The sequence below is a fragment of the Plutella xylostella genome, chromosome 17 (assembly GCF_932276165.1).
Source record: "Plutella xylostella chromosome 17, ilPluXylo3.1, whole genome shotgun sequence".
Classification (NCBI taxonomy): Eukaryota; Metazoa; Arthropoda; class Insecta; order Lepidoptera; family Plutellidae; genus Plutella; species Plutella xylostella.
The window spans coordinates 5,449,462-5,474,358 of NC_063997.1; the positions used below are offsets into that span (position 1 = coordinate 5,449,462).

Below are 24,897 nucleotides of genomic sequence, written 5' to 3' on the forward strand. Positions count from 1 at the left end.
ACCGAGAAACATCAAATAAGCAGCCTAACTCCTTTGTTCTCTTAGAAACTGACGTCCAAGAAGTACACAATATACTTATGAGTCTTAGGTCAGACAGTGCCCCAGGATGGGATAACATCCCAGTAAAGTTTCTGAAGCTAGCCAAGTGCCATGTTGTGCCTGTTATTTCTCATCTTGCCAACTTGTGCTTTACTCTCGGTGTCTTCCCTTGTGCTCTCAAACAGTCAATTATTACACCAGTGCATAAGGGTGGGGATACAGGCGATGTCGGTAATTATAGACCCATATCAGTTCTTCCATCTATCTCCAAAATTGTAGAAAAATTAATTAATAATAGACTCATGATGTATCTGAACAAATACAACATACTATCAGATTCACAATATGGGTTTCGAACTGGTATGTCCACAGAAGACGCAGTAACAGCTTTGACCGCCCATGTTACTGATCAGGTTGATAGCGGTAAAAAATGTATGGCTGTGTTTTTGGACCTGAAAAAGGCCTTCGACACCGTCTGTGTACCCATCCTTGTAAACAAACTGGAAAATATGGGCATCAGAGATACAGCTCTCGCACTCCTCAGAGACTACTTAAGCCAAAGAAAGCAGAGAACTAAGGTTGGACAAATCATTAGTGAAGACTCCAACATCGAATTTGGTGTCCCTCAGGGGAGCGTCTTAGGGCCAACACTGTTTCTAGTTTACATAAATGATTTGTGTAACCTTAATATAAAAAACGGGAAAATATTCTCTTATGCTGATGACACCGCGGTGGTACTTTCTGGCACAAACTGGGAGGAAACACGGCAAGATGCTGAAATATGTTTAAGTAAAATATTGAAATGGCTAAATTCATCCCTACTAACTTTAAATGCACTAAAAACATATTATATATGCTTCACTATGTACAATCGAACACAACCTAAAAACGACTTCGTTGTGAAAATACACAGTTGTAGCATGTCTAAGGAAGATCCTATCTGCAATTGTGTTATAATCAATAAAGTTTCCACCGTTAAATATCTGGGAGTCATGATAGACCAGAGATTGACATGGTTTGCACAAATTGATCTGATCAGCTCCAGAACAAGGAAATTGATATGGATATTTAAGAATTTGAGACATGTGGCTCCGCCAATACTACTAAAAAACATATACTTTGCTCTAGCCCAATCTATATTAACCTATTGTTTATCCGTCTGGGGTGGAGCAACAAAAACCAAATTCCTACAAATAGAAAGATCACAAAGAGCTCTCATTAAAGTGATGTTTTTCAAACCATACCGATTTGGTACACATGAACTCTATACCTTAAGTAATTTATTAACGGTTAGAAAACTATATGTGCTTCAGGCAATCATAAGAAGACACAAACATACTGCATACGACTCGGACTTCTACAAAAAACGCAGAACAGATAAAGCTATTGAGATAAAAACAACCAAATCCGCCTATGCCCAGAGACAATATACAAGTCAATCTGCTCATCTTTATAATTTAGCAAATAAAAGTCAAAATATTTATAAAACACTTTATTCAGACTGTAAAAAACTTGTTAAATTCTGGTTACAACCCAAAACATATGACGAAACGGAATCACTAATACAATAAAAAACAGGTTTTACTCATGTATGTCTCCAAACACTCACACATTCATTCGCATACACACATACACACAAACACCCACACACACATACACACACACACACACACACACACACACACAAACACACACACATACGCATGCATGCATGCATTGCATACATACCATAAACAACCAACATTTTATATTTTTTAATCTACGTTAGGTAATTAGTTAATTAATTTTGCATGCTAATAAAATTACATAATTATGTTAACAACAAATATAAATCAACCTATTCATTTATAAGTAATTCATTAATCTAAGGTAATTTTGTAAAAAAATTAGATCGTTAGTATTATCCATAAGTTAAATATTTTATTATTTTACCATTACGCGATGGATGTTAAGGAGCGGGGTCTTCTGGTACAGGTATTTCTTACTTAAAAGAAGGCCCCAGCCAACTCATATTTTTGAAATTTATGGTACTGCAATAAATATTTTTGATTTTTTTTTGATTTTTTTATTCTGATAACCGTACAATACAAAAGTACATTACATTCATTATTGTTGTTGCAGACGGAGGGCACTCCCAAGAAGCAGCTGCAGTTGAACATCGACGCAGCGCAGGCGCAGGCGGCCGCCGGCGAATTGAAAGATGCTGCCGAAAAGCCAGAAGGAGAGAACGGTATGAGCTTTCAGTCACTCTCTAGGTGATAATGCTTGAGTAAATCATCTTCTCCGCCTTTTCACTCCGATCTCGGTCTTCTTTATCAAACCTAGTGGTTAGCCGATAGTGGTTTGATAAAGCCTGTCTAAAGTAGTCGGTCTAACAGGCTGGAAGGCGTCCCACGCTACGTACTCGTAGAGTCAATAGAATCACCATATTTTATAAGTAGATGTCAAAAAAGTTAATTATTTATTTTGTTTAGTTATAAATTTAATTCAGAATCCTAAAGTAGTTTATCAGATATTTACGTTCATGGTCCTCATCACTGAAACCTCTATCTATAAAATGCTAACTTTATTTCCACCATCCAATGATTAAACCCCTCACCCCTCAGGTGCAGAGCCAGCCGGAGACTCCTCCGACGGCCAGACCCGCAACGTGTGCTACAAGCTGTGCTCGCTCATCCACACGCAGCTCGTCAAGGCACACGCCGAAGTCAGCCGGTAAGTGATGGGGTGGCTTAGATGTTGAATAAGGCTTTTGTGTGCGTGAAAATATTTGGACAGATTGAGTGGAAAAGTATGCTGGGGCATTAAAATTATACGGTTATAGCTCTAAAAAGTAAGTTTTCCAGTATAATGTTGGCGGCTGACTTTAAATATTAGCCCGATGTAAGAAGGTTGCGAGTCAAATATTTGTCATTTTATTACAGCGAGTGCCATGCTTCGTTTAATAGGACAGATAATTTGATTTAACACTAATGTCTTACACTTTTTTCCAGTGATATTTTGTTGGCAATGAAATAGGGTTGGACGTATTACCATGAGTACAACACATTTAATTTTAATATATCCTAAAATTATACACAATGTACAAAGAATACACGTTAATGTTGTGACATGTTCGGTGTTGCAGGCGCCGGCCGGCCGAGCTGGCTGAATTCCTAAACAGCTTAATGAAAAAACAAAACGCGACCGAAGAGAAGTTACCCTACCACTTTTCAGTGTGAGCCTACATTTTGTGTTTATTTACATACCTTTTTAACATTGGCGTATAACCTTTTCCCACTCACTAACCCCTTGTTCGCTGAGGAATTCTGTTTATGAGGTCAATTATAACAGCAATAATTTGGGCTTCAACAAAAGCATGCAGGGCATTGATTACCAACATTGATTGATCGGTTTCAAAATACCTGCTTTCAAAACAGAATTCTAGAGTGAACAGTCATTTTGTTTCTTTATTGTTTTATACTTTCTTATTTTGTATATTTTGTTTATCATCTCATCGCTTTAATACCTCAAAAAACCACAGACGAAATAGGTACAAGCTGATTCAAAAGTCCTTTTTGTCCTAAGTGTTGTTATGCTTATTTTCTTGGGTGTTATTCATGCAAATATAGTCCGTAAATACATGTCCGATGCTGTAGCGGCTAATACTACAATGTGAATGGAATCTAACTTATAATTATAATCATGTAAGTTTTAATTTTAATATTAAATTTATTTTGTAACTTAATTACATAAGTCTGACTCCATGTCTATGTGTCGCGCATGATAATCCATCGTAGAATAATCCGTTAGTCCTCGTGCAGATAGCACTCCCCGCAATACTTATATTAAACAAAACAGTTTCAAAATTCACGTTTCTGTGTACATTTGTTTCTAAAATCATTTTTCATTTCTTTTGTTTGATTTTTCTTTCAAATAACCCAATATTTTCTTTTATCTATCTATTGTTTTCAAGTTTTATTTTGTAGTAATTGCTCTGTAAAAAGTGGTAACTTAATTTCTCTGTTCCGTAAAGATTGTGAAATAAACCTTGTATCTAATGTAATTGGAAATTTTGTATTAGTCCAGTCGAATCCGTCGATAGAATCACGATTATAAAACTTTATATTTTTGTTTAATGTAAGTTTTGCGTAAAAACCTGGTTACTTTTTGTATTTATTTACCTGACTATCTATCCGTATCATACCCTTTCTTTGTGGAGTGATTTGCATGGTATTGGTATCAATGTTTTTATAACTATATAAAAAAAAACTCATGTAAGTATCATAACTGTATGTTATGGCGCCACTACAAGTCCGCGGATGCCTCAGACAGTGAGACCAGAATCGTCTTCTTCTCCACTTCTTCTTGATAACTCGACTGCGATGCAAACTCAAGTTGTAGTCAAAAGTACTAAACACATAAATAGCTGCAACGGCTGCCGTTTCGATGTCCATGTTTACGAGGAGCGTCTGCCGATATTCAACTCAGACTGACCGATCAACAGACGTGTGGTCGCTTGCAGAGATTTGTCTGCAGGTGCATCCGCGGACGTGTAGTGGAGCCATTACGCACAACGCAAACTTATTTGACAATGAGTCGTTATGTACATTACAAAGATGTGTGGGTCACCTTTCTATTCATTGGACAAAATGCTTCAGTCATGACCATAACAATCTTACAGCACAACTAACAACAAGAACTGGTGATGGTGCAACTACACCTACTAATGTAAAAATTAACACACCTCATTATAACAGGTGTTGGGAACTGAAAGGTACAGATAACAATAAGTGTTGGTTTTAATGTAATGTATGTGTTCGCAGGCAATACGGAGCTCTGGTCGTGAGCATGGCTGACCAGGAGGCGAAGGATGGTGAGCCGAAGCCAGTCGTCACTGAAGGAGACGAGGCAGCTGGCTCTTCTGCTACTCAAGGTAACTAACTACCAAGGTTACTGACATAGCTCTTTATCTGCTAACAGAAGTGGCAAGCTGATCATTTGACCGACTATTGTTGGAGTAGATAAGTTGATATATTGAAAATTATCATTGAATATAACAAATATTCTATGTATATTTTATCTGTTTATGTTATGTGTGTGTCTTATAAAAAATAAAATTGCCGAAATGTAGCCCGGATCCTTTATGAGTGCCATCTATGCAGCTATGATACTCTTAGTAGGTAGTACAGTAGTATTCTATGGTGGTATTGCCTATTGTAGAAAAGCTAACTCACTCAGTAAAGCGACACAAAAATGACTAGGTACATAAAAACGTTTCCTTCCGCAGTAGCACCGCAAGCGCCGCTAGCCTCCGCCGACGAGGAAACCGAAGTGATGGTCCCTCGCATCTCGCTGGGCGCGGCGCGCGGCGAGGGCTACCAGGTGCTGGAGGCGGCGCCGCCCGCGCACCGCTTCCGCCTGTCCATGCTGCAGCCGTCCGACCCGCGCACCTTCTACTCCGCCGTCAACCGCGAGATCCGCCTGCTCCACAGCGACCTGCCGCCCGGGGTAACCGTCTATACGTAGCCATGTTTACAGATACACTAGTCTAGTAACCGGTGTATTAAAAGGAATGAAAATACAGGATTCTAAGGGCGTCCTTGTAGCAGTATGAGAATCTCGCGTTTATTATTGAACGAATTAAAAGACGTATAGGGTCACTGAACTACTCTTGCTTGACAAACGACGTTGGATAAACACGCTGTGTTTGCTGTCTATGGATTTACAATATAGTACTGAGGAATGTAAACCCTGAATGCGTAATTTGTTACTGTACATTGAGTACATACCTACTCAGGTTATGGTGAGAAATTCAGTATAGGGCGCGTAGATAAAGAAACGAGATGAAAATGGCGGTCGCACTCATGCCTATCGGGCCCCGTAATTTAATGATCGTAGGTTTGTCAACACTCCTTCTATTAAAAAGACGCCATTTCTTTATGTGCGCGAGTAATATTTAGATACACGAATCATTATCAGTGGAATAACATTTTCATCTCTCTCCCTCTCAGGTGTGGGTGCGAGGCTTCGAGGACCGCATCGACCTGCTCTCGGTGATGATCGCCGGCCCCACCAAGACTCCGTACGAGGACGGGCTGTTCCTGTTCGACGTGCAGCTCGGCGGGGAGTACCCGCGCGCGCCGCCGCTCTGTCACTATCATTCTTATTGTACTGATAGGCTGAACCCGAATTTGTATGAGGATGGCAAGGTGAGTGATATTGTTGGTGGCGCCATCTAGCTAGTAGGTAGGGAGTTCGTAAGTGCGCCGCCGCTCTGTCACTATCATTCTTATTGTACTGATAGGTTGAATCCTAATCTGTATGACGATGGGAAGGTGAGTCCGATGTTGATAGAGTAGAGTTGCTTGTGCCATCTGAGGTCTGTTATTTTTAGCTCAGATACTAAATGGACAGATTCTGAACGGTTCATCTACAGTCGATTGTCCCGCGATTAAGTGACGTAACGTTCTATTGGCAGGAAAAACGACTGTTGATGAACTTAGGAATCTGTCAATTTAGTATCTGAGATTAAAAAACAGACCGCATCGACCTGCTGTCCGTGATGATCGCCGGCCCCACCAAGACTCCGTACGAGGACGGGCTGTTCCTGTTCGACGTGCAGCTCGGCGGGGAGTACCCGCGCGCGCCGCCGCTCTGTCACTACCATTCTTATTGTACTGATAGGCTGAACCCGAATTTGTATGAGGACGGCAAGGTGAGTTGCTTTTGTTGGTGGTGCCATCTAGCTAGTAGGTGGGGAGTAAGGAAGTGCGCTGCCGCTGTACAATACCACTCTTATTGCACTGATAGATTGAATCCTAATGTGTATGAGGATGGGAAGGTGAGTGGGGCTGTGGATATGGATTAGAGTTGATTGTGCCATCTAACTAGACCACCGCTGCTCTGTCACTACCACTCGTATTGCACAGACAGGCTGAACCCTAATCTGTATGAGTTGCTTTTATTGGTGGCGCCATCTAGCTAGTAGCTAGGGAGTTCTTAAGTAGGCCGCCGCTTTGTCACTACCACTACCATTCTTATTGTACTGATAGGCTGAATCCTAATCGATATGAGGATGGGAAGCTAAGTGAGGTTGTTGATAGAGTAGAGTTGCTCGTGCCATCTAAGGTCTGTTATTTTTAAGCTCAGATACTAAATGGACAGATTCTGAACGGTTTATCTACATTGTCCCGCGATTAAGTGACTTATCGTTCTATTGGCAGGACAATCGACTGTTGATGAACCTGTCAATTTAGAATCTCAGATTAAAAAACAGACCGCATCGATCTACTCTCGGTGATGATCGCCGGCCCCACCAAGACTCCGTACGAGGACGGGCTGTTCCTGTTCGACGTGCAGCTCGGCGGGGAGTACCCGCGCGCGCCGCCGCTCTGTCACTATCATTCTTATTGTACTGATAGGCTGAACCCGAATTTGTATGAGGATGGGAAGGTGAGTTGCTTTTGTTGGTGGTGCCATCTAGCTATGTAAGTGCGCCGCCGCTCTGTCACTTCCACTCGTATAGCACTGATAGATTGAACCCGAATTTGTATGAGGATGAGAAGGTGAGTTGCTTTCGTTGGTGGCGCCATCTAGCTATCTAGCTAGTAGGTGGGGAGTAAGGAAGTGCGCTGCCGCTGTACAATACCACTCTTATTGCACTGATAGATTGAATCCTAATGTGTATGAGAACGGCAAGGTGAGTGGGGCTGTTTATAGAGACTAATACCCCTTACTGTTAATGTTGCTGTTGTTACGAATACGTACTCTTTGCGTTTCGTCAGTCACATTGGTTGAATTTGTATTGAATTTTACTAAGTTCCTGGATAAATGTTGCCCTGGAAAAGCCTTCAGCCTGCGTTGAGCGGACATCCTGTTTTCTGCTGTGAAGCTGTTTTCTACTATTTTTGTCGCGGCGGAGGCCTTTTATATGGCATATATCCGTGCGCGCCTAGCTCTTTAATCCGCCGCGGAGAACCGGCACATCTTATTATACTTATTATTAACTTATCTAATCACTCGCAGGTGTGCGTGTCCCTGCTGGGCACGTGGTCCGGGCGCGGCGTGGAGGTGTGGGGCGCGGACAGCTCGCTGCTGCAGGTGATCGTGTCGCTGCAGGGGCTCATCCTGAACGCGCAGCCCTACTTCAACGAGGCCGGCTACGAGAAGCAGAAGGGTGAGCCCCCGTGTGTCTATCTAGATATGACGCTGATTGTGGCACGCACTATTTCGTTCATGACTAGCTGTTTCCGCGAGCTACGCTTCGCCTTAAAAAGTTTTCCCGTGGGAATTCCGGGATAAAAAGTAGCCTATGTGTTAACCCTGGGTGCCAGCTAACGAAATACCAAATTTCATTACAATCGGTACTGTCGTTTTGACGTGAAGAACAAAAAGAACAAACATACACACACATACTCACAAAATTTTCTATAATCTTTATAATAATTAGTAGGATAAATACTAATCCATAACCTTACTATCCCTACCAGGCACACAGCAAGGCAAGGAGAACTCGCGCATGTACAACGAGATGGTCCTCCTCAAGCTCGTGCAGTCCATGACGAAGATGCTCATGAACCCGCCGGAGACCTTCCGCGAGGAAATGTTACTGCACCTCCGTGCCCGCGCCGCCGGCCTGTGCCGCCGCCTCGAGGCCTGGGTCGCCTGCTCCAACGGAGAACCCCTCCACGAGGACATACCCCCCCCGGACTTCCCCCTCATCCCCGCCTCCCGCGGCTTCTGCCTCACCCTGCGCTCCTCGCTCGACTCGTTCCGCACCGCTCTGCGCCGCAACGACATCCCCATCCCCCCCTCCACCTTATAGCCAACCTAGCACGCACTAGATAGCACGTAGATATAATATTAAAAGGCGCCGTCTCTTCATGTATTCAGCTGGATCTCTCTGACGTCCGCGCTCGGTGTTCGTAGGCGGCCGCGGCCGGTAGTATTCATGTGATGTACTTTTCAAATATTATTATTATTATTATATAGATGTTCCATTCAGCGATAGGTGTTTAGGTAAAACTTGTTACTTTTATTCTCACTAATGAAAAAGGAATTCAATTTGTAATAGTGTAATGTTCACGTGTGAATGTTTCGGATGACGTAGTTGTTCATATTGCTCGTCTAATATGTTACTAACGGTCCTCGTAATAACTGTATTATGAATGTAATGTCTAAATAAATGGAAAATTTCGATCTTATGCGAATTCATTGTATTTATTTAGTTTAAATTGATAATTATAGGCTATTTTAAATATTATTTATTTTTCAAAGTAATTTGTACTTTTATTACCATCTGTTTTTGGCGGACTTTGTTTGTGCTATTGATAATAATTATTGTGTTTACTTATTCAAATTTTGTTATTTATAAAGCAAAGATGTTTGCTACTTGTAGGTACCTATTTATTAAAAGACATTCTGGAGATCACTTCCACAGGGATTAGTCGAATGTATTTCGAATTTCTATCATCATGTTATGTAGTTTCGAATTATATTTTAGGAATGAATGGTAATGTGGCGTTCAAGTTATTTATGTTTGTATTGTTGTGTGTAAAATAAATGCCAATGTTTTTATCTAGTTATCCATTTTATTTGTCAATTTTATACTTAAAACAGATTTCTTTTGTAAAGGATTAACTTTTTGCTGAAATTAGCGAAAACGCATGTATTGGTCTCAGAAATTTATCATATTCCTTTCTAAGATTTAGTAATTGGCCATAGATTTTATTAGATTTCGTTAGATATAGATGCGTACGTTATGCTTTAGTTTTTAATTGAAATTTAGCTATCGATCTACTTTTACGATTAAATTTTCACTCAAATAGGTAATTGTAATTTTAAAAGGTAAACATTTTTTCCAGTGATTGTTATTTTCTAAAATGGTATTGTGATGTAGTTGAGGCGGAGAGATTATTTCCTGGGAATCATGTTAATTTATTACTGTCGGACAGTTTCCAACCATGACCAATTTTGATGACTACTGAAGTGGTATTGGCAAAATTCTCATTTAATAATTTCCAAATCGATCTGTAAACCAATATAATTGCAAGGTAAAGATACAGATCACCACTAAACTTTTGAATAATACCATAGTATATTTTCTATCCTATTGCAGTAAAAATATGCTGAGATACTCTCTCTGGTCATGGTCGGTTTCTGCTCTAGCATAGAGAACTGGCCCAGTGTTCCGCCCATTCTGATATGTACCTACCTACCTATACAATTTGCACAAAACAATGTATTTTATGCCAAAGTCAATTGAGCTACGAAGGCTTTGCTCGCTTGTGTTCCGAATAAGTGACAACCTACTATGTATATGATGATGATAAATAAAATAAAGATAATTCTTCAACCTTACTTGTTTAGTTTGATTGACCGAAACCTTTATAATTAGCTACAAGATGACATGTTCCTTGGCTTAGTGGCTGCTAATACTTCGGAACAGGTATACTTAATACCAGAATTGCAGATTTAGCCAAGTTCCTACTTACAGCAAAACTAAAAATTTCCTATAATAAAATGTACTTAGATCGAAAAAGTTAGGGATGCATCGTGGTTCTGATGTTAATGAAACTAACTAGTTATGTATTTCACTGATTTTAAGTTTATTTAATATATAAAAAATATATTTACATTTCAAATTAATAAATCAGTCCTTCAATGTTATTTAAAACATGATTATAAGTAATTTAATTATGTTTTCAATCATACATTTTATCACAGTACAATTAAAAGTACCAATAAAACCTAAAATAAATATTATTCGTTACATAAATGCATCTATTTGCCATTAAGTACTTGAATTACTTCTGTATTCATGAAACGACAAACGGAAGACCTGTTTTGAGCTGCTGTAGTCAGATGAACTTTAATTATTTATGAATTTTCGTCTTTTATATTCAAAAGAGAGATATAGTAATTAGTAAGTTACTCTTAAATTCTTTAACGATATAAAAATACACACAATTAAGCACAATATTATGTAGTTTGACCACACTTACATATCATTACATATAAACAAGAAAGTATTTAATTTTATACGACAAAAGGAATTAATATTTTAAAGCGCATTCTCATTTCATATAAATGTAACGTTTATACACATATAACACATACTCTTACTCTCTGAACTTAGTTTTAGACTATGAAAGCATGAGATAACTAGGTATCCTTACATTGAAAAATAGCGACAAAAACTAGCTAATAAAGAGAGGAATGCTACCGTCATGACTTCTCAAACATGTTCACGGATACAAGAATAATACACATGAAAGACCACAACAATACGAACACCGCCCACGCGATGTTAGAGAAGGGGCTCTTATACTTGTTGACGACGCCGAGCCCCAGCAGGCCGGCACAGTGGCGCCGCGCAGACAGCACCAGAAACGTAGGAATCAGGTACTGAATACCCGTCCCAGCATACGACCCCGTGAACCTTATCAACATACTAATATCTTCTAGAAAATACGTCAGCAGCAACGGTGGAACCACCGCTACCACAGGAAACAGAAGCTTCCTCAAAACAAAATTATACGACTCCACGCGACTCGTATCCAAAAACATGCTTTGCAGGTTATTTCTTAACGTTATCGCTATAATAGGGAAACTAGTGGACAGTGTGAACACAGGGAACAGAGCTAGGAAGTACTCGACTATTTCTAAGAATACATTTTCGTTGTCTGTCGGGACGAAGTTAAGTGTGTAGAGATCGTTGAGGTTGGCGAACGCGAAGGCGCCAGTGAAGGCTAGAAGGAGATAGAAGATGGTGATGAGTGAGTAGTCTAGGGCGAGATGGGTGCCGAGGCGCGCCTTGCCGCGGATGGGGCTGATGAGGCCGGGCAGCGAGTGGTGGCACATGAAGGAGTAGACGCAAGCCCCGAACAGCGTGGGAAGACCGGTCACGTCAAATGAGGGCGGCTTGCCCTGCGGCCCGCTGCCGATCAACAGATGGATGGCCATAGTTATCATTATCGCGAACGCTGAAAGGAAACACGTATGTAGTGAATTCGGCACGGTGTAAAAAGACAATGGTGTGGTTTTAATGAATAATGACGAAAGATAAGTCAACACATGGACACAATTACACAATAGGTATGTCGAATCTGCGTTTGTACTTTGTATGCTCGTATATAGTGACGTCAATACTAGAATCCAGATGCAATACCTACAATATTTTTCATTATCAACACTAATGGTGCAGTAATTTGTACAAATTGGTTTAAATCTGGTTTTGAAGTAGATATATTTTAATTAATTACATGTGAACAATGCACGTAATCCTAAATAGGTATGATTCTTTACGTAAATGCCTGGATTTTAGTGTTTTTATGATCCTTGATTTTACCCATACATACTTTTTATTTAGAACGTAGCAAAAGAACATTATTTCAGATTTTCTTAATATTCCACCTAGAAAACAAACTCTTCACTTACCAAGCCACCTCATCCCCGAAGTAAATAGCTGCAAATACTTGGTCTTCTGCACATTGAAGAAGACGAAAGGCCCCATCACTGAGAAGAAGGTGAGCAGTGCCGTATGATAGCAGTCCAGGCGCGTGTAGACTCCAGGTGCTGACGTAGACGTGTTAAAACATGGCAGCGAGTCCCAGTCCGATGAGTTGGTGTAGTTGGATGGGACTGTTGAGCTATAAATGCAAAATTTCATGTTAGGGTTTGCTGTGAACTTGGCATTTAGATGTGAAGGAAATAAAGTTTCTTCTGAGTGTGTTTTTGGATCTTTCTGTTAGCTAAGCATATTATTATATTGATGGGTCAGTTAAACTGTTTTTGTAAGTGTTACTCAAGTTACTGAAAATGTGGTTATAACTGCTAACACCTGACTAAACAAATAGTAGGTACTGTAATAATTATAATCAGAGTTACTGTTTTACATATTTTAGTGTCTCATGTAGTATATTTCTATCTGTGACGTTTTGCTATCCTCCACATAGCAATTACAACCAACTTTTATTATACTGTATCATTTAACAAATATCACACATCTCTACACAATATCAGAAAATAATACAAACACACTTACCAAACAACATCCATAACCGACTTGGCAACAGCAGCTGAGTAAATAGAGAGGTCACCGTAGAGATACACACAGAGTGTAATGTAGAACATATTGCGGCCGGTGTGGTTTAGAAACAGATTGGCCATCTCTCCAAGTTCCACTCGGCGGTCTAGACTGTAGTAGCGGGATGGGATGGACTCTCCGCAAACCAGGGGCTCTTCCAGGTCACCAATGGAGTTGGAGTGATGTGGCCTCTCATCCTGAAGGTCATCTTCTGAATCTCCCTCATGGTTTTGAATCTGAAATCAATTAAAATGTTTAAGTGCACAATAATGTGTTACCAACTAGACAAGAGTTAGTGAAAGTTACAAAGTTATTGTGGAATGCTTGACATAGTGGAAGGTCATATCATTTTTATTGGAAAACTTAAACAGCACTAAGTTTAAATTGTTTAAGACTTTATTGAAATGTAGTAAATATAGTAATTGAGACCATTGGAATAATTTACAACAACCAATACCTACACTGTCTCTCTTGATAGTCTGCAATCTCTTCCATTTGAAGACGGCATTGGCGCAGGCCATGGTCTCTATGACGTAGGTGGCATTCATGAAGCTGAGGAAGGCCAGGAACACCAGGGATATGGTGCTGAGGCCCCATCCCGCGCGGGCGAAGGCGGCCGGCAGTGTCAGCGCCCCTGTGCCCACTATCAAGTTGAAGATGTATATCAGGCCCACCTGGATCAGAAAAATAAAACTTTAAAAACAAATTAGGGCATGCATCTTAGTTGTCATATGAAAAAGAGTTTTTTTTTAATGAATTGGTTATGTATGTGTTTAAAAACTTAGTTATCATGTATGTAAGTATTTATTAGCTGCCCAATCTTCCTACAATTATGGGTGATTAGAAATCATTTGTAAATAGTATAGTAGTTATGCTGTCTACTAACTTGTTTACCATTAACAAAAGAATATTAAAACTGTGTGTTTACTAGTGATGTAACGAATATTCGCATTCGCATTCGCATTCGCGAATATTCGCACTTTTTTGGATATTCGCATTCGCATTCGCATTCGCAAAATTTTGTGCGAATGTTTTGCGAATATCAGTAGGTACTTTTTAGAAAAAAACTATTTGAAAATAATGGTAGGTTAACAAAGTCAAAATCCATTCATTCATTATTATTTAATTATTTATTATTCATTCATTTATTTATCATATTTATTTACTTTGGAAAATGAAACATTAGATTTAGTTAATAGTTTCATAAGACCTAAAAATTAATAAACTCTTTAAACAATAAAAAGGCGTATTTTGACAATGTAGTGTCAGAGCAAGACAGCCATAGATTTAAATAAGGTACGTGCGCCAAAGATGGCACTATTCCTAAGATGGCCAATTTCAAAATTTCAATCTTTTAAACGCCCGGATAAGTTGTAATTTCGCTCTGATGTTTGGTTAGTGCCATAGAAAAAATAGCCTACAATTTACATCCTCATTTTTACAAACTTATAAGTATTTCTTTAAAATAAAAAACTTTAGTAGGTTCAATGGCATTCTGTAGAAGCTAAGCGCTGTTTGTTGATTTTCATTTAATTTAATTAGTTCTTGTCGCCTTGTTCCTATGAGGGCCCACCACACGCGTTGCCAAGATGTCCCGGGCCTTACAGGACTATACAATATCATAGTTTCTTTGGAACATGAAAGAGACAATGAGTGATTTCGGCTATATTTTTTATTATTATGTTATATTCAAACACTGAAACTAAACGTTACGATCTCTTAAGTATCTTCTTTCCAATTTAAATACTTATAAAATAAATAAAAAAATAAAAAATATAATCCTAATAAAGCTAATATTTAGATAATCATTGTTTTTATTTTTGTGAATTTGTAAAAAAACTTATTTTTACTTTAAAAATTGTTAGAATAACAGAAGAACATTTTTATTATTTTAATATCATGAAGATAGACCACCTATTACGTCCAAAAACCGATAGTAATTGACTAATTAACAAAGAAGTTCATATTTTTGTTTAAGTTTTAAGTAAAACATGGTTTTTGTTTTGATAGCATTTATAAATTACTTGATTAATATCGGGCCATGATAAGTGCCTATGTTCCTAAGAACTTTAAAGGTGTGCGAAACTGATTGTTTCCGTAAAGAAGCTTGATTTAATTTGATGATTTATTTGTTGATTAATATTCAAAAATAAATGCAGAATATAGTAGGTAATCATGTTTATATTCTTAAATTGTTTCTCATTTTAATTTTTTATTTCTTAAAAGAGGCACGTACCTTACGTTCAAATTTAATGTTTCGTCTAAGTCACCCTCAGAAACCGCACACAGTCACAATGAGTCGAGATAAATAAAGTATAACTACTTTAAAAAAAAACTGCAACTGGTATTGGCTAATCTGATTCGGAATGCGCCTAGAACGGAACGTACCTCGTTCAGTACGAGAATGCCATCAAACCATACAAATGACGCCAAATTTGAACACAAACTGAATATTCGCATTCGCATTCGCATTCGCGAATATCGATATCAGATATTCGCATTCGCATTCGCATTCGCGAATGTCCAAAAACACACATTCGCTACATCACTAGTGTTTACAATAAAACAGATATTTGTTTACATTCATATTAAATTACTAAATTGAGGACAGCCATAAAAGTAATCAGAGCATGAAGGCACGGGCATCAACCGTGCAGAACATAATAATATCTCATATGAAATTAAGCCATATGGTTACTTTAATTAATTAAAATATAATAACACTACAATTAAAATTAATATAAAATCAATAATTAATAAATGACTCACCCATATCGAGTACTGGTCCCCAGGCTCAGCGACGGGCATCCTGAATCGCCTCCTCAGAAACCAGAAGAATCGTGGCATATCACTCGCTCGCGACAACACAACATTGCTGCCCGCAGTCCGACACAGCAATGAGGCATAAATTATCACATAACTGTAATAATCAATTAATATCCGTGATAACGGAAATCAGCCGCAGTTTATGCAGCGAAGTGTTGATTCGTTTCGTGGTTTCGTGTCGTGAACAACAAAACTTTTTACAAAGGAAAGAAAACCAGAAATTGATCATCAGTAGGGTTCGAACGATACTTTCGATACCGAGTAGGTATCGATACTTTCGTTCGCGATACTCGATACTGAGTACTCGATATTTTGGAACCGATACTTTTTCGGTATCGATACCCTCGTCTCGATACGCAAATCGCTGGTATCGAGTACTTTTTCATCACATTATAATATGATAGGCCTCGAACGATCTACCTACTATATTTTTATGATTTTTTTATAGGAACACATACGTGCACTTAGAACTCAAACTATTCATTCTCAAAAGGTCTTAAAACAAAACCGATCCGTTAAAACCTCAGAATCTTGCATATTTTTTGTATTCATTTACTAGTATCTCCAAAACTATTTAAAAAATGCAATGGAAAAGTAGATATTCAAGCTGGTGAAGGTCCAAAATATAACTATTGCGCAAGTACTCGATACTGAGTAGTATCGATACTTTTGGAGCGATACTTTTACGGTATCGATACCCTCGTCTCGATACCACATGAGTACTCGGTATCGATACCGGACGCCGATACTTCGAACCCTAATCATCAGTCGATGCTGGAGGATCTGTCAGTGTCAGTTCTGTCACTGACTCACTGTCACTCCACTAACAGATTATAATTTGATTGTAATACCCATAGAGAAAAGAACACTACGTTTTAAGAGATGGGAGTACAAGGGAAAAAAAGAAAAAAATACTTGTATTATTTTTTTTTATTCACGCGTACTAACAGAGGGTACCAACAAAACAAAAATTATGACGTACAAAACTGCCAACATAGCCCCGCTGAAATAGTGATGTGCTTCTTATGGATATTTTTTATCGATAACTAGTAAAAAAAAGTGCGAGTGTATGTATTACTTTAATTTCAGTTTTACACAATAGGATTTCAGTGTTACACAATGACACCAACGTTAAGTCTCGGTTCAACGTTATGTTATGTTCCTATTTGAACACAAAAATATAATCCATAAAATAAACTCGAGATTTTCCGTTGACGTAAGTGCTATGATATAATGTTGAAATAAAATAAAAGTGGAAAAATATAATTATATTTATTTATTATAAAATAAAGTGTCTGCTGTAAGTCCCACACATGGAATTGTTTTTTTTTTTCAATTGTGTTCTTAAAATGTTGTGGTAGAAAATGATTGCCACAAATTCGTTTAAGTTGATGTAGCTTTTCAATAGGCACATAAACCAGATCCTCCTTACCGGTCATCTTAACCCACTGTTTACATCTGCAAACAACATTTTTATAATTATTATTAAACAATTAAATATTATTTAAGTAGGTATAATAAAAGTCACTGGTAATTTTTGTATGGAGATCCGAATTTGATTTTCGCTAATTTCCAAAACTAGTAGACAAAAGTTGTTCTGATTGATGAGCTGTGCGTACTAATGATAAATAAAAATATCGATATCGATAAAAAAAACATTCATGCACTATTGTTGGTTGTGCTGACCCTCCAGTTATTTTATTAGACTTTAACTTTTTTATACATATAAATAATCTAAATCCTATGCTTTAGCCTTTAATTATCCACAGTAATAATAATATATAAATAACTGTTAAATCTTAATTTATTTATGATTTAAAATTATTTTTCAAACTAAACGATTGACTGATTGACACTGACAGATGACAAAAGCCAAAGATGTCTATGATAGCGTAAAAAGTACTCTGTGAGCGGTGCTCGCCATTATTTTTCGTACGCGTTCCATACTTATTTTTTTCCAGAATGTCTTTCGCCAGACTGGTAATACCCACTTGCTTTCACTGTGATTTTGATGGTACCCCACTTTTACGTAGTGACGAATATTGATGGTGCCCCACTTTAACGTAGTGATTATTTGCTCAGTGCCCCACTTGGATATTCATTTGCCAAAATTTTTATTTTTATTTTGGCTTCAAACAGTCATATGGAAACAAAATATACATGCTATCTTAAAACTAAACTTATAGACTTGGAGGGCCGAAAAGTTAAACATAAAGTAAATAACAGGAGAAAACTTCATTAACTATGTAGTTATAGTAACATTGCAAAATTTTTAATTCATTGTGTGTAAGTTACAATTTTAGTATGTGTGTAAACTGCGAAAATCCGAGATTTGTTTAGGATGATACGGAGGGTTATTCCTATCATTAGAAAAATTATGAGCGTTGTTCAATTTTTTCAGACATAGCCTATTCAAGGAGTGTCCAACATCAACATTTTAAATCATAGTGTTTTATATATCAAAGGTTAGGTATACAATTCAAGGAGTGTCCAACATCAACATTTTAAATCATAGTGTTTAAGTATTTTTCTTTTAAATGAATCTGTACTGTCATTAAAAGGGTCAACATTTATATTGCCTTATTTGCTTCATACAAAAATACGGCAATAAGTTTGATACCCCATCCACACGCTCGGCGAACAATGGCAAACAGCAAACAGCAAACACTGACGTGTGGATGGGTGTTTGTCGTTGTTTGGCTGTTTGTGTTTGTGTTCGCCAGTGTTCGGCATCGGTGTCGGTTTTTCTTGCCAGATCAAAGGATGTTCGGCAAACAGTTCGCTACGTATCCACACGTCTGGCAGCGATCAGTACACAGAGTACATTAATTATTCTGAGAATAGAGCTATCAGTCACACGATGATATCAGCGCCAGCTGTAGATGTGCCCAGGAACTAAATTTCATATATGTATATATAGCACTAATGGTAATACATAGGTATTTTGATTTATTTCTAGCTATTTGTATCTATTAAATACCTACGTGAATAAAATAACGGGGATAAATTAATACATCAGGATAAGGTTTTCGACATTTATTTCTTTTTTTATAATACTCCACACATAACATTCCACCAATAGCATTGGTCCATTTTCTGAATCTTCCAGCATCCTTATCAGGATTGGGGAACCTATGTAAGGTACTGGTGGTTTCACCTGCAATAAAAACATTTATATTTAACCAGCATGACGGAGAGCCGTGGTGGCGTAATGGATACGGCCTCGTCCTCTCAATCGAGAGGCTGTGGGTTCAAATCCTGGCCTGTACCAATGATATGGAGTTCATAGTTTAATGCCGCGCGGGATACTGGTTTCTACTCTTGGTTTCGCTTGAGCGTCGATGAACTACGAACGCGATCCATTACGGTATCGCCGAGTTGCTATGAATACGGTATCAGGTCCATTCTTTTGGCAACCGAGTTGTACATAGCTTGATAAGCCGCCACTAAGCACCAATCCTTCAGCTAGATTACATCAAACTTAATTTTACGACGGTAGACACAACACTCGTCCAAAGTCGGAACATTAATTAGTGAATATAGGTACTTACGTTTTTCATTCTGGTCACAACCAGGAATAAAACACTTATGTTTCGACGCCATAGTACAAAATCCAAATCAAAAGGCAAATCAAGGTCAATTATAGTACTCGCAAAGGTCAGAAGGTGAGGAGGCAAATCAGAGTCCACGAAAAAGCTAGAGTTGTCGATAAAATCACAAAAATCCATAAAAGTTATTTGTATTATGGCGGCCGTAATAACAAATAACGTTCCGTATTATGCACACATTGCGTGAATGATATATACACACTGAAATATTTTAAAGTATGCAAATTCTATATTTTTTAAACATATTGATGTCAGTATTAGTAATATAAATATATATGTAATGTTTTATTTTATAAAATTTTCGTGAATGACTAGATACTAAAATATTTAATAACTATTATAGCAGTTGAATTTGACGTAATATTTTGACTGTAAAGAAACGTACCATTGCCGGAGTTTTAATAATTACCAGTATTAAAAATAAATAATAGTAAAATAATGTTGCCAGATATTATTTGGACTCAATTATCATTATTATAATTCTCATTACAGCGCCATCTATAGATGTGCCCACAAACAAAAAATTAGAGCTTGAAAAATAAGAGTGACATTTTGTATTAGCTGAAAAGCCCATGGATCAGTATGCGCGCTAGCATTGCGGGAGGCGGACGTATCAACTTGCTACACTTTTTCGTTGGCGCGCATTTTTTTTATGTATGTTCACCGATTACTCCGCCGTTAATGAACCGATTTTGAAAATTCTTTTTTTTTTGTATTGGGTTGAGCTCCCAGGTGATCCCATTTTTTTTTCAGAATTTTATCTCACCCCTAAGGGTGGGTAAAGGGGTAAAAATAGGGTATGAATTTCCATTTTGGACACATATTAACCGATTCTAATGAAATTAAAAACATAAATATAGTTCTTGTAACAAAAAAATATGATGGTGACCTTGAGCTGATCTGATGATGGAAACGGAAGGCAGTCAAGGGAACTCCTCAACGGTATATAAAACATTAAATATATTATAGCAAATACCTCGTGTTTAGGCTTGAATGATTCGTATTGATTAGTAGGACTTTTTGGTATCATTTGCATCTTACTTTTGATTAAAAATTATTGCAAATAAACTAAAAACTATAAAATAAAATAATAATTAAAAAGAAGTCAGTTTTTTTTATTATTATTATTATTATCCCACCATCGTCTTTGCTTTCTTCTTATTTTAATTTTTTCTTTCTTTTGCTTTAATTTATATAATAGACGCATTTTTCCTGAAATAAAAATGACATATTATGTATCTAGCCTATCTGAAACCTAGTTAAACATTGTGAGATATGGCGTTTCGACTTTCTCCGTGTTCGGCATCATAAGGGTCACAGTGACAGTTAAATAAAGTCCATTTTTCTCTCCACCTTTAATTTGCAAGGTGCGGGTGCCTATATAAATAGAGTGAGTCGCCCGCGCGCCTCAGTTGTAATATCACCATGCAGAAATGACTAGGTTTCAGATAGGCTAGATACATAATATGTCATTTTTATTTCAGGAAAAATGCGTCTATTATGTAGTCTGAGCCTATCTGAAACCTAGTTAAACATTGTGAGATGTGTTTATTATCGCATGGTGGAGAGAAAACCAACTGTGACCCATAAGCTACTGATGAGTATATCAGTAGATAAATATTTGAATCTATAAATTTATAATGCATAGATTTCTAGGTAATAGATATACTAAAAAGAAAGGTATAAGTATACATAAGACTTAAGTACTTCCTTATTATTCCTGACTTGTCAGAAAGTTATGGAAGGTATGTACCTATACATATGGGTAGGTATTTATACATATGGATACACACAGTGCCTCTTCGAAAGCAATACTTATAAGTAATTATTGATCAAAATCTTGTTATTGTCAAGGCAATATTTTTAACATACACTAGCCGAATGGATGGAACCAGTGAAATACTTTGCAACAATATTTAAAAGCTGTAAAATGTAGAATATCGATCCAGGCCGCTGGGGCTCAGGTCAGCACATGCTGACTAGGGTATGTAATTCTGGACTGACCTCAGAAATGCAGCAGCCGACCCTGGAGCCTCGTGGACCTGCTCAGTCAGCCCTGTACGACGACACGGCCTGCAACACCTGGCGCGGCATCTAGTCCTTGGAACGAGGAGTGGTGCTTGAAGGGAAGATAATTTTACTAAATATCTCAGCCTCATCAGCTACTGAATTTGTTGTATTTGTTGTTGCATTTCATCAGCTACTGGAAAAGATTAGATGAAGGCTGTGACACTGGCAGATAACTAAGTATTCAGTTTTTCAAAACATGATGCAGGTCACTATATTCATATTCTAGATTGACAAGTAACACACAGTCTAATTTTGTATTCTAACTAACTCGGCGGTTAACGAGTTCCTGTGCAGTCCTACTAGGAAGGAAAGTTATTTTATAAGCCTTTGCACCGATTTTGTGGGCTACTATCATTCTGTATCATCATGTGTGAATATTATGAGCTCTGGCAGCATTCCTTGGTAGATGACATCAATTAATAAAGATTGATTAACACAACACTAACAATTGTAATAGTTGATAAATGAAACCCGGCTAACATGTCTTAGCTGGGTAAGTAAATGATCAGTCATGCCACCAGGATAAGTAAAATGTTCAGTACTTCATAGGAAAAACATTAACAAGGTCACCTTTAGGTATGTTCGTCAACACTAAGGGCAGGTCTCGGCCAAAACCTTAAGGCTTCGCCTTGTTGCAACTTCAAAGGTACGTAGGTAGGTACCTACTTACATTGTTGTAGGTTCGATTTTGAAACCATTAAGTCAACCTAGATAAAACAAAATAAAATAGCTCGATTAAATAAAGATGGTACGTAAAGATGTTAGTTGTACCTGATCAGATGCAACGACAGCCAACATAGACTCTCTAATCTGTGGAAGCAACAATCATGGTGGCGGGAACATGGACAGTTGGACGAGCCACCTCGAGCCAGACTTATCAATCAGAACTGACAGTTCGCCAACAGCGGATAGCTTGCGGCTATCTATAGGTAAACTTAGGTAGTTAGCTATACCCACGAAAAAGTCCTTGGACATCGATATGACAGTGGAACGGCGAATAACTGTGACACTCTTGAAAACAAAAAGGCTTGTTGTTGTCCAGCTAAGGAAGGTTACCTGCTTCAGCGACCTGGTATTGCATTATGACTAATAATTATTACTTATTTAGAAAGTTTTCAGCAAACTCTAATAAATCAAGCAGCTACCATGTCACCGCTGCCCGGTTATAACTCTGTACTAGCTTAGTAGATATATATACCAGTTTTAGCCTTCAGCTAGAGGCCAGAGAGCTCCTAAATGAGATGCGAGTACGAGCATGACACAAGTAATTTTTTACTTGGTAACTAGTTACGTAACTAACTGAAAGATCCATAAAACAGTTGAGGATTACTCAAAATGGAACTGTGAAAACGGCACGTCTGCATCTTAACCAGTCAGTCTAAGTAGTTTCAGCAGATACAGTGTTGAAAAATAGTTATGAAACGTTTGCGCCAGAATCGAATTAAAAATACATTTTCATTAGAGAAGCCGTTTAGGCATGAATAAGTACCTACTTTCACCCTTTGGATTGTGCTCCAAATGATGACCTTCGAAATTCATAGAAATTTAATGACGACTGCCATTGTTTATTATCTAGCCCCGTACATTGAGTAGGGCTGCGGCTACACGTGATGTGATACACAGTACACAGTAGGTATATGCATGTTCCCAGAATAGTGGAAGTTATAATTTTACCAAAAGGTAGTCGTCTCGTGCAAGAGCACCGTTACTCGATTTATTCGATACACAACTAGTAGACAGCTCTGCTGCGTAGGAGGTTCACGCATTTTTCAACAAAGAGCTCGGATACACACTCACAATCCACTGGGACATAAGGAAGACAGCTAATATGGTGCCACTCAGAAACCGCGATGACACTCCGATCATGAGCACCCGACAGTAGGATCATAATAAATTCGGTAACTTGTGAAGCGGTATGGTATAGCAACAGCGACTTTCACGAAATCAGGAATTAGCTCAGTGCTTTTAGGTTGAACACTCGCTGGTGGGATTCACTTTGCTCACAGCCGAGAAAAGAAAAGACTCAAAGCTGGAATCTGCCGATGTGTCATGACACTTAAGATAGTGTCTGGGGGGTCACTTTATATGACGAAAAACGAACTTTCAGTGCACAGCGGCGCGAGCCGCTCTATCTGTTTGTATGTATTAAACGTGCCGATTGCACGACAGCTCTCGTTCGTTCGTTTCTCATCAGTATAGAGTAACGCTCCTGTACTTACCGTGCTTCACCATTCCCATGAGCAGTCCAATGATCTTAAGGCAGTTTAGAACAAAAGCTGCATTAGACAGTTTCTTCAGCAGAGACATCGAAATAAAAAATTGATTGCACAACTATCCCCAGGAGCAGTCTACAGGTCACTTTGGGCAGTTCAGAAGAAAGCTGCTTTAATAGAATACCCTACCTCAGCGGAGGCATCAAATTGAAGTGCTATAACACTTTTAGAAGCGGTGCACGTTACCCGATTTTTCGTCATCCATGCCGATGCGGCTACGGCGACTGCAGGTGGTTACTCAGGCTTCCTTGGTGTGCCCTTGTATGGCTAACATGACCAACCTTGGCAGTAAACGTTCGTCTGCATATGCCAAAATCACTGATGAATAGCGCACGTTACTCGATACCTTCTAAATAAGTCACTCATAATGATGGCTGATGATGATGATGACCGTGCTAGCAATAGTGCAGGCGGTTCCGCTGAGCATTAAATCTCTTACCAGACAGGGGGCGTTTGGATCTGGCAACCAGAACAGGAGTGCCAGGTGTGCGCAGCGATGCAGGTGGGACAACACAGCCGCCAGGGCAGGAGTGCATGGCTGGGTCTATGCAGCGATGCAGGTGGCACAAAACGGTGGCCAGGGCCAGGACCGGGTGTACAGCCGCCAGGGCAGGAGTGCATGGCTGGGTCTATGCAGCGATGCAGGTACCACAAACCGATGGCCAGGGCCAGGACCGGGTGTACGCTGCGATGCAGGTGGCACGAGACGGCGGCCAGCGCAGGAGCACAGGGCCGGGTGTATGCTGCGATGCAGGTGGCACGAACCGGTGGCCAGGGCAGGAGCGCAGGGCCGGGTGTACGCTGCGATGCAGGTGGCACAAGACGGCGGCCAGCGCAGGAGCACAGGGCCGGGTGCAGGTTACACGAAACTTCAATTTCACCGAATCGGCCTGCCTACCCTCAGCGGGTAGGTACCGGCGGATCACATTACTCGCCGCACATGCCACAATGTCCCAACATACTGAAACTCGGAGCCACGTGCTTCCTGTAAAAAATCCTATGACGGTCCTGG

The 24,897-nt window shown here is 38.8% G+C and overlaps 2 protein-coding genes and 1 long non-coding RNA gene across 3 annotated transcripts in view; 1 reads left to right on the forward strand and 2 right to left on the reverse strand.

The window, feature by feature from the left end:
* LOC105383164 ((E3-independent) E2 ubiquitin-conjugating enzyme) overlaps window positions 1-10,380 on the forward strand; it is a 31,808-nt gene extending 21,428 nt beyond the window's left edge. Inside the window, exons 21-28 of the mRNA XM_048626892.1 lie at window positions 2,161-2,269; window positions 2,646-2,754; window positions 3,167-3,256; window positions 4,845-4,954; window positions 5,309-5,529; window positions 6,033-6,230; window positions 8,047-8,197; window positions 8,511-10,380. Of these exons, the coding sequence (XP_048482849.1) occupies window positions 2,161-2,269; window positions 2,646-2,754; window positions 3,167-3,256; window positions 4,845-4,954; window positions 5,309-5,529; window positions 6,033-6,230; window positions 8,047-8,197; window positions 8,511-8,845 (1,323 nt within the window). The 3' untranslated portion in view covers window positions 8,846-10,380. The remainder of the gene's footprint in view (window positions 1-2,160; window positions 2,270-2,645; window positions 2,755-3,166; window positions 3,257-4,844; window positions 4,955-5,308; window positions 5,530-6,032; window positions 6,231-8,046; window positions 8,198-8,510) is intronic.
* Window positions 10,381-10,604: 224 nt separating this feature from the next.
* On the reverse strand, window positions 10,605-16,117 carry LOC105383137 (transmembrane protein 104 homolog). Its single transcript, XM_011553153.3, has 5 exons — window positions 15,878-16,117; window positions 13,570-13,782; window positions 13,067-13,344; window positions 12,460-12,671; window positions 10,605-12,005 (listed from the first exon to the last, which is right to left on the reverse strand). The coding sequence occupies exons 1-5, from the start codon at window positions 15,953-15,955 to the stop codon at window positions 11,248-11,250; spliced, it is 1,539 nt and encodes a 512-aa protein (XP_011551455.1). The 5' UTR covers window positions 15,956-16,117; the 3' UTR covers window positions 10,605-11,247.
* A 2,838-nt stretch (window positions 16,118-18,955) lies between these two features.
* On the reverse strand, window positions 18,956-19,666 carry LOC125489778. Its single transcript, XR_007267235.1, has 2 exons — window positions 19,486-19,666; window positions 18,956-19,091 (listed from the first exon to the last, which is right to left on the reverse strand). It is a non-coding gene; the product is annotated as an uncharacterized LOC125489778 (long non-coding RNA).
* Window positions 19,667-24,897: the final 5,231 nt, after the last annotated feature.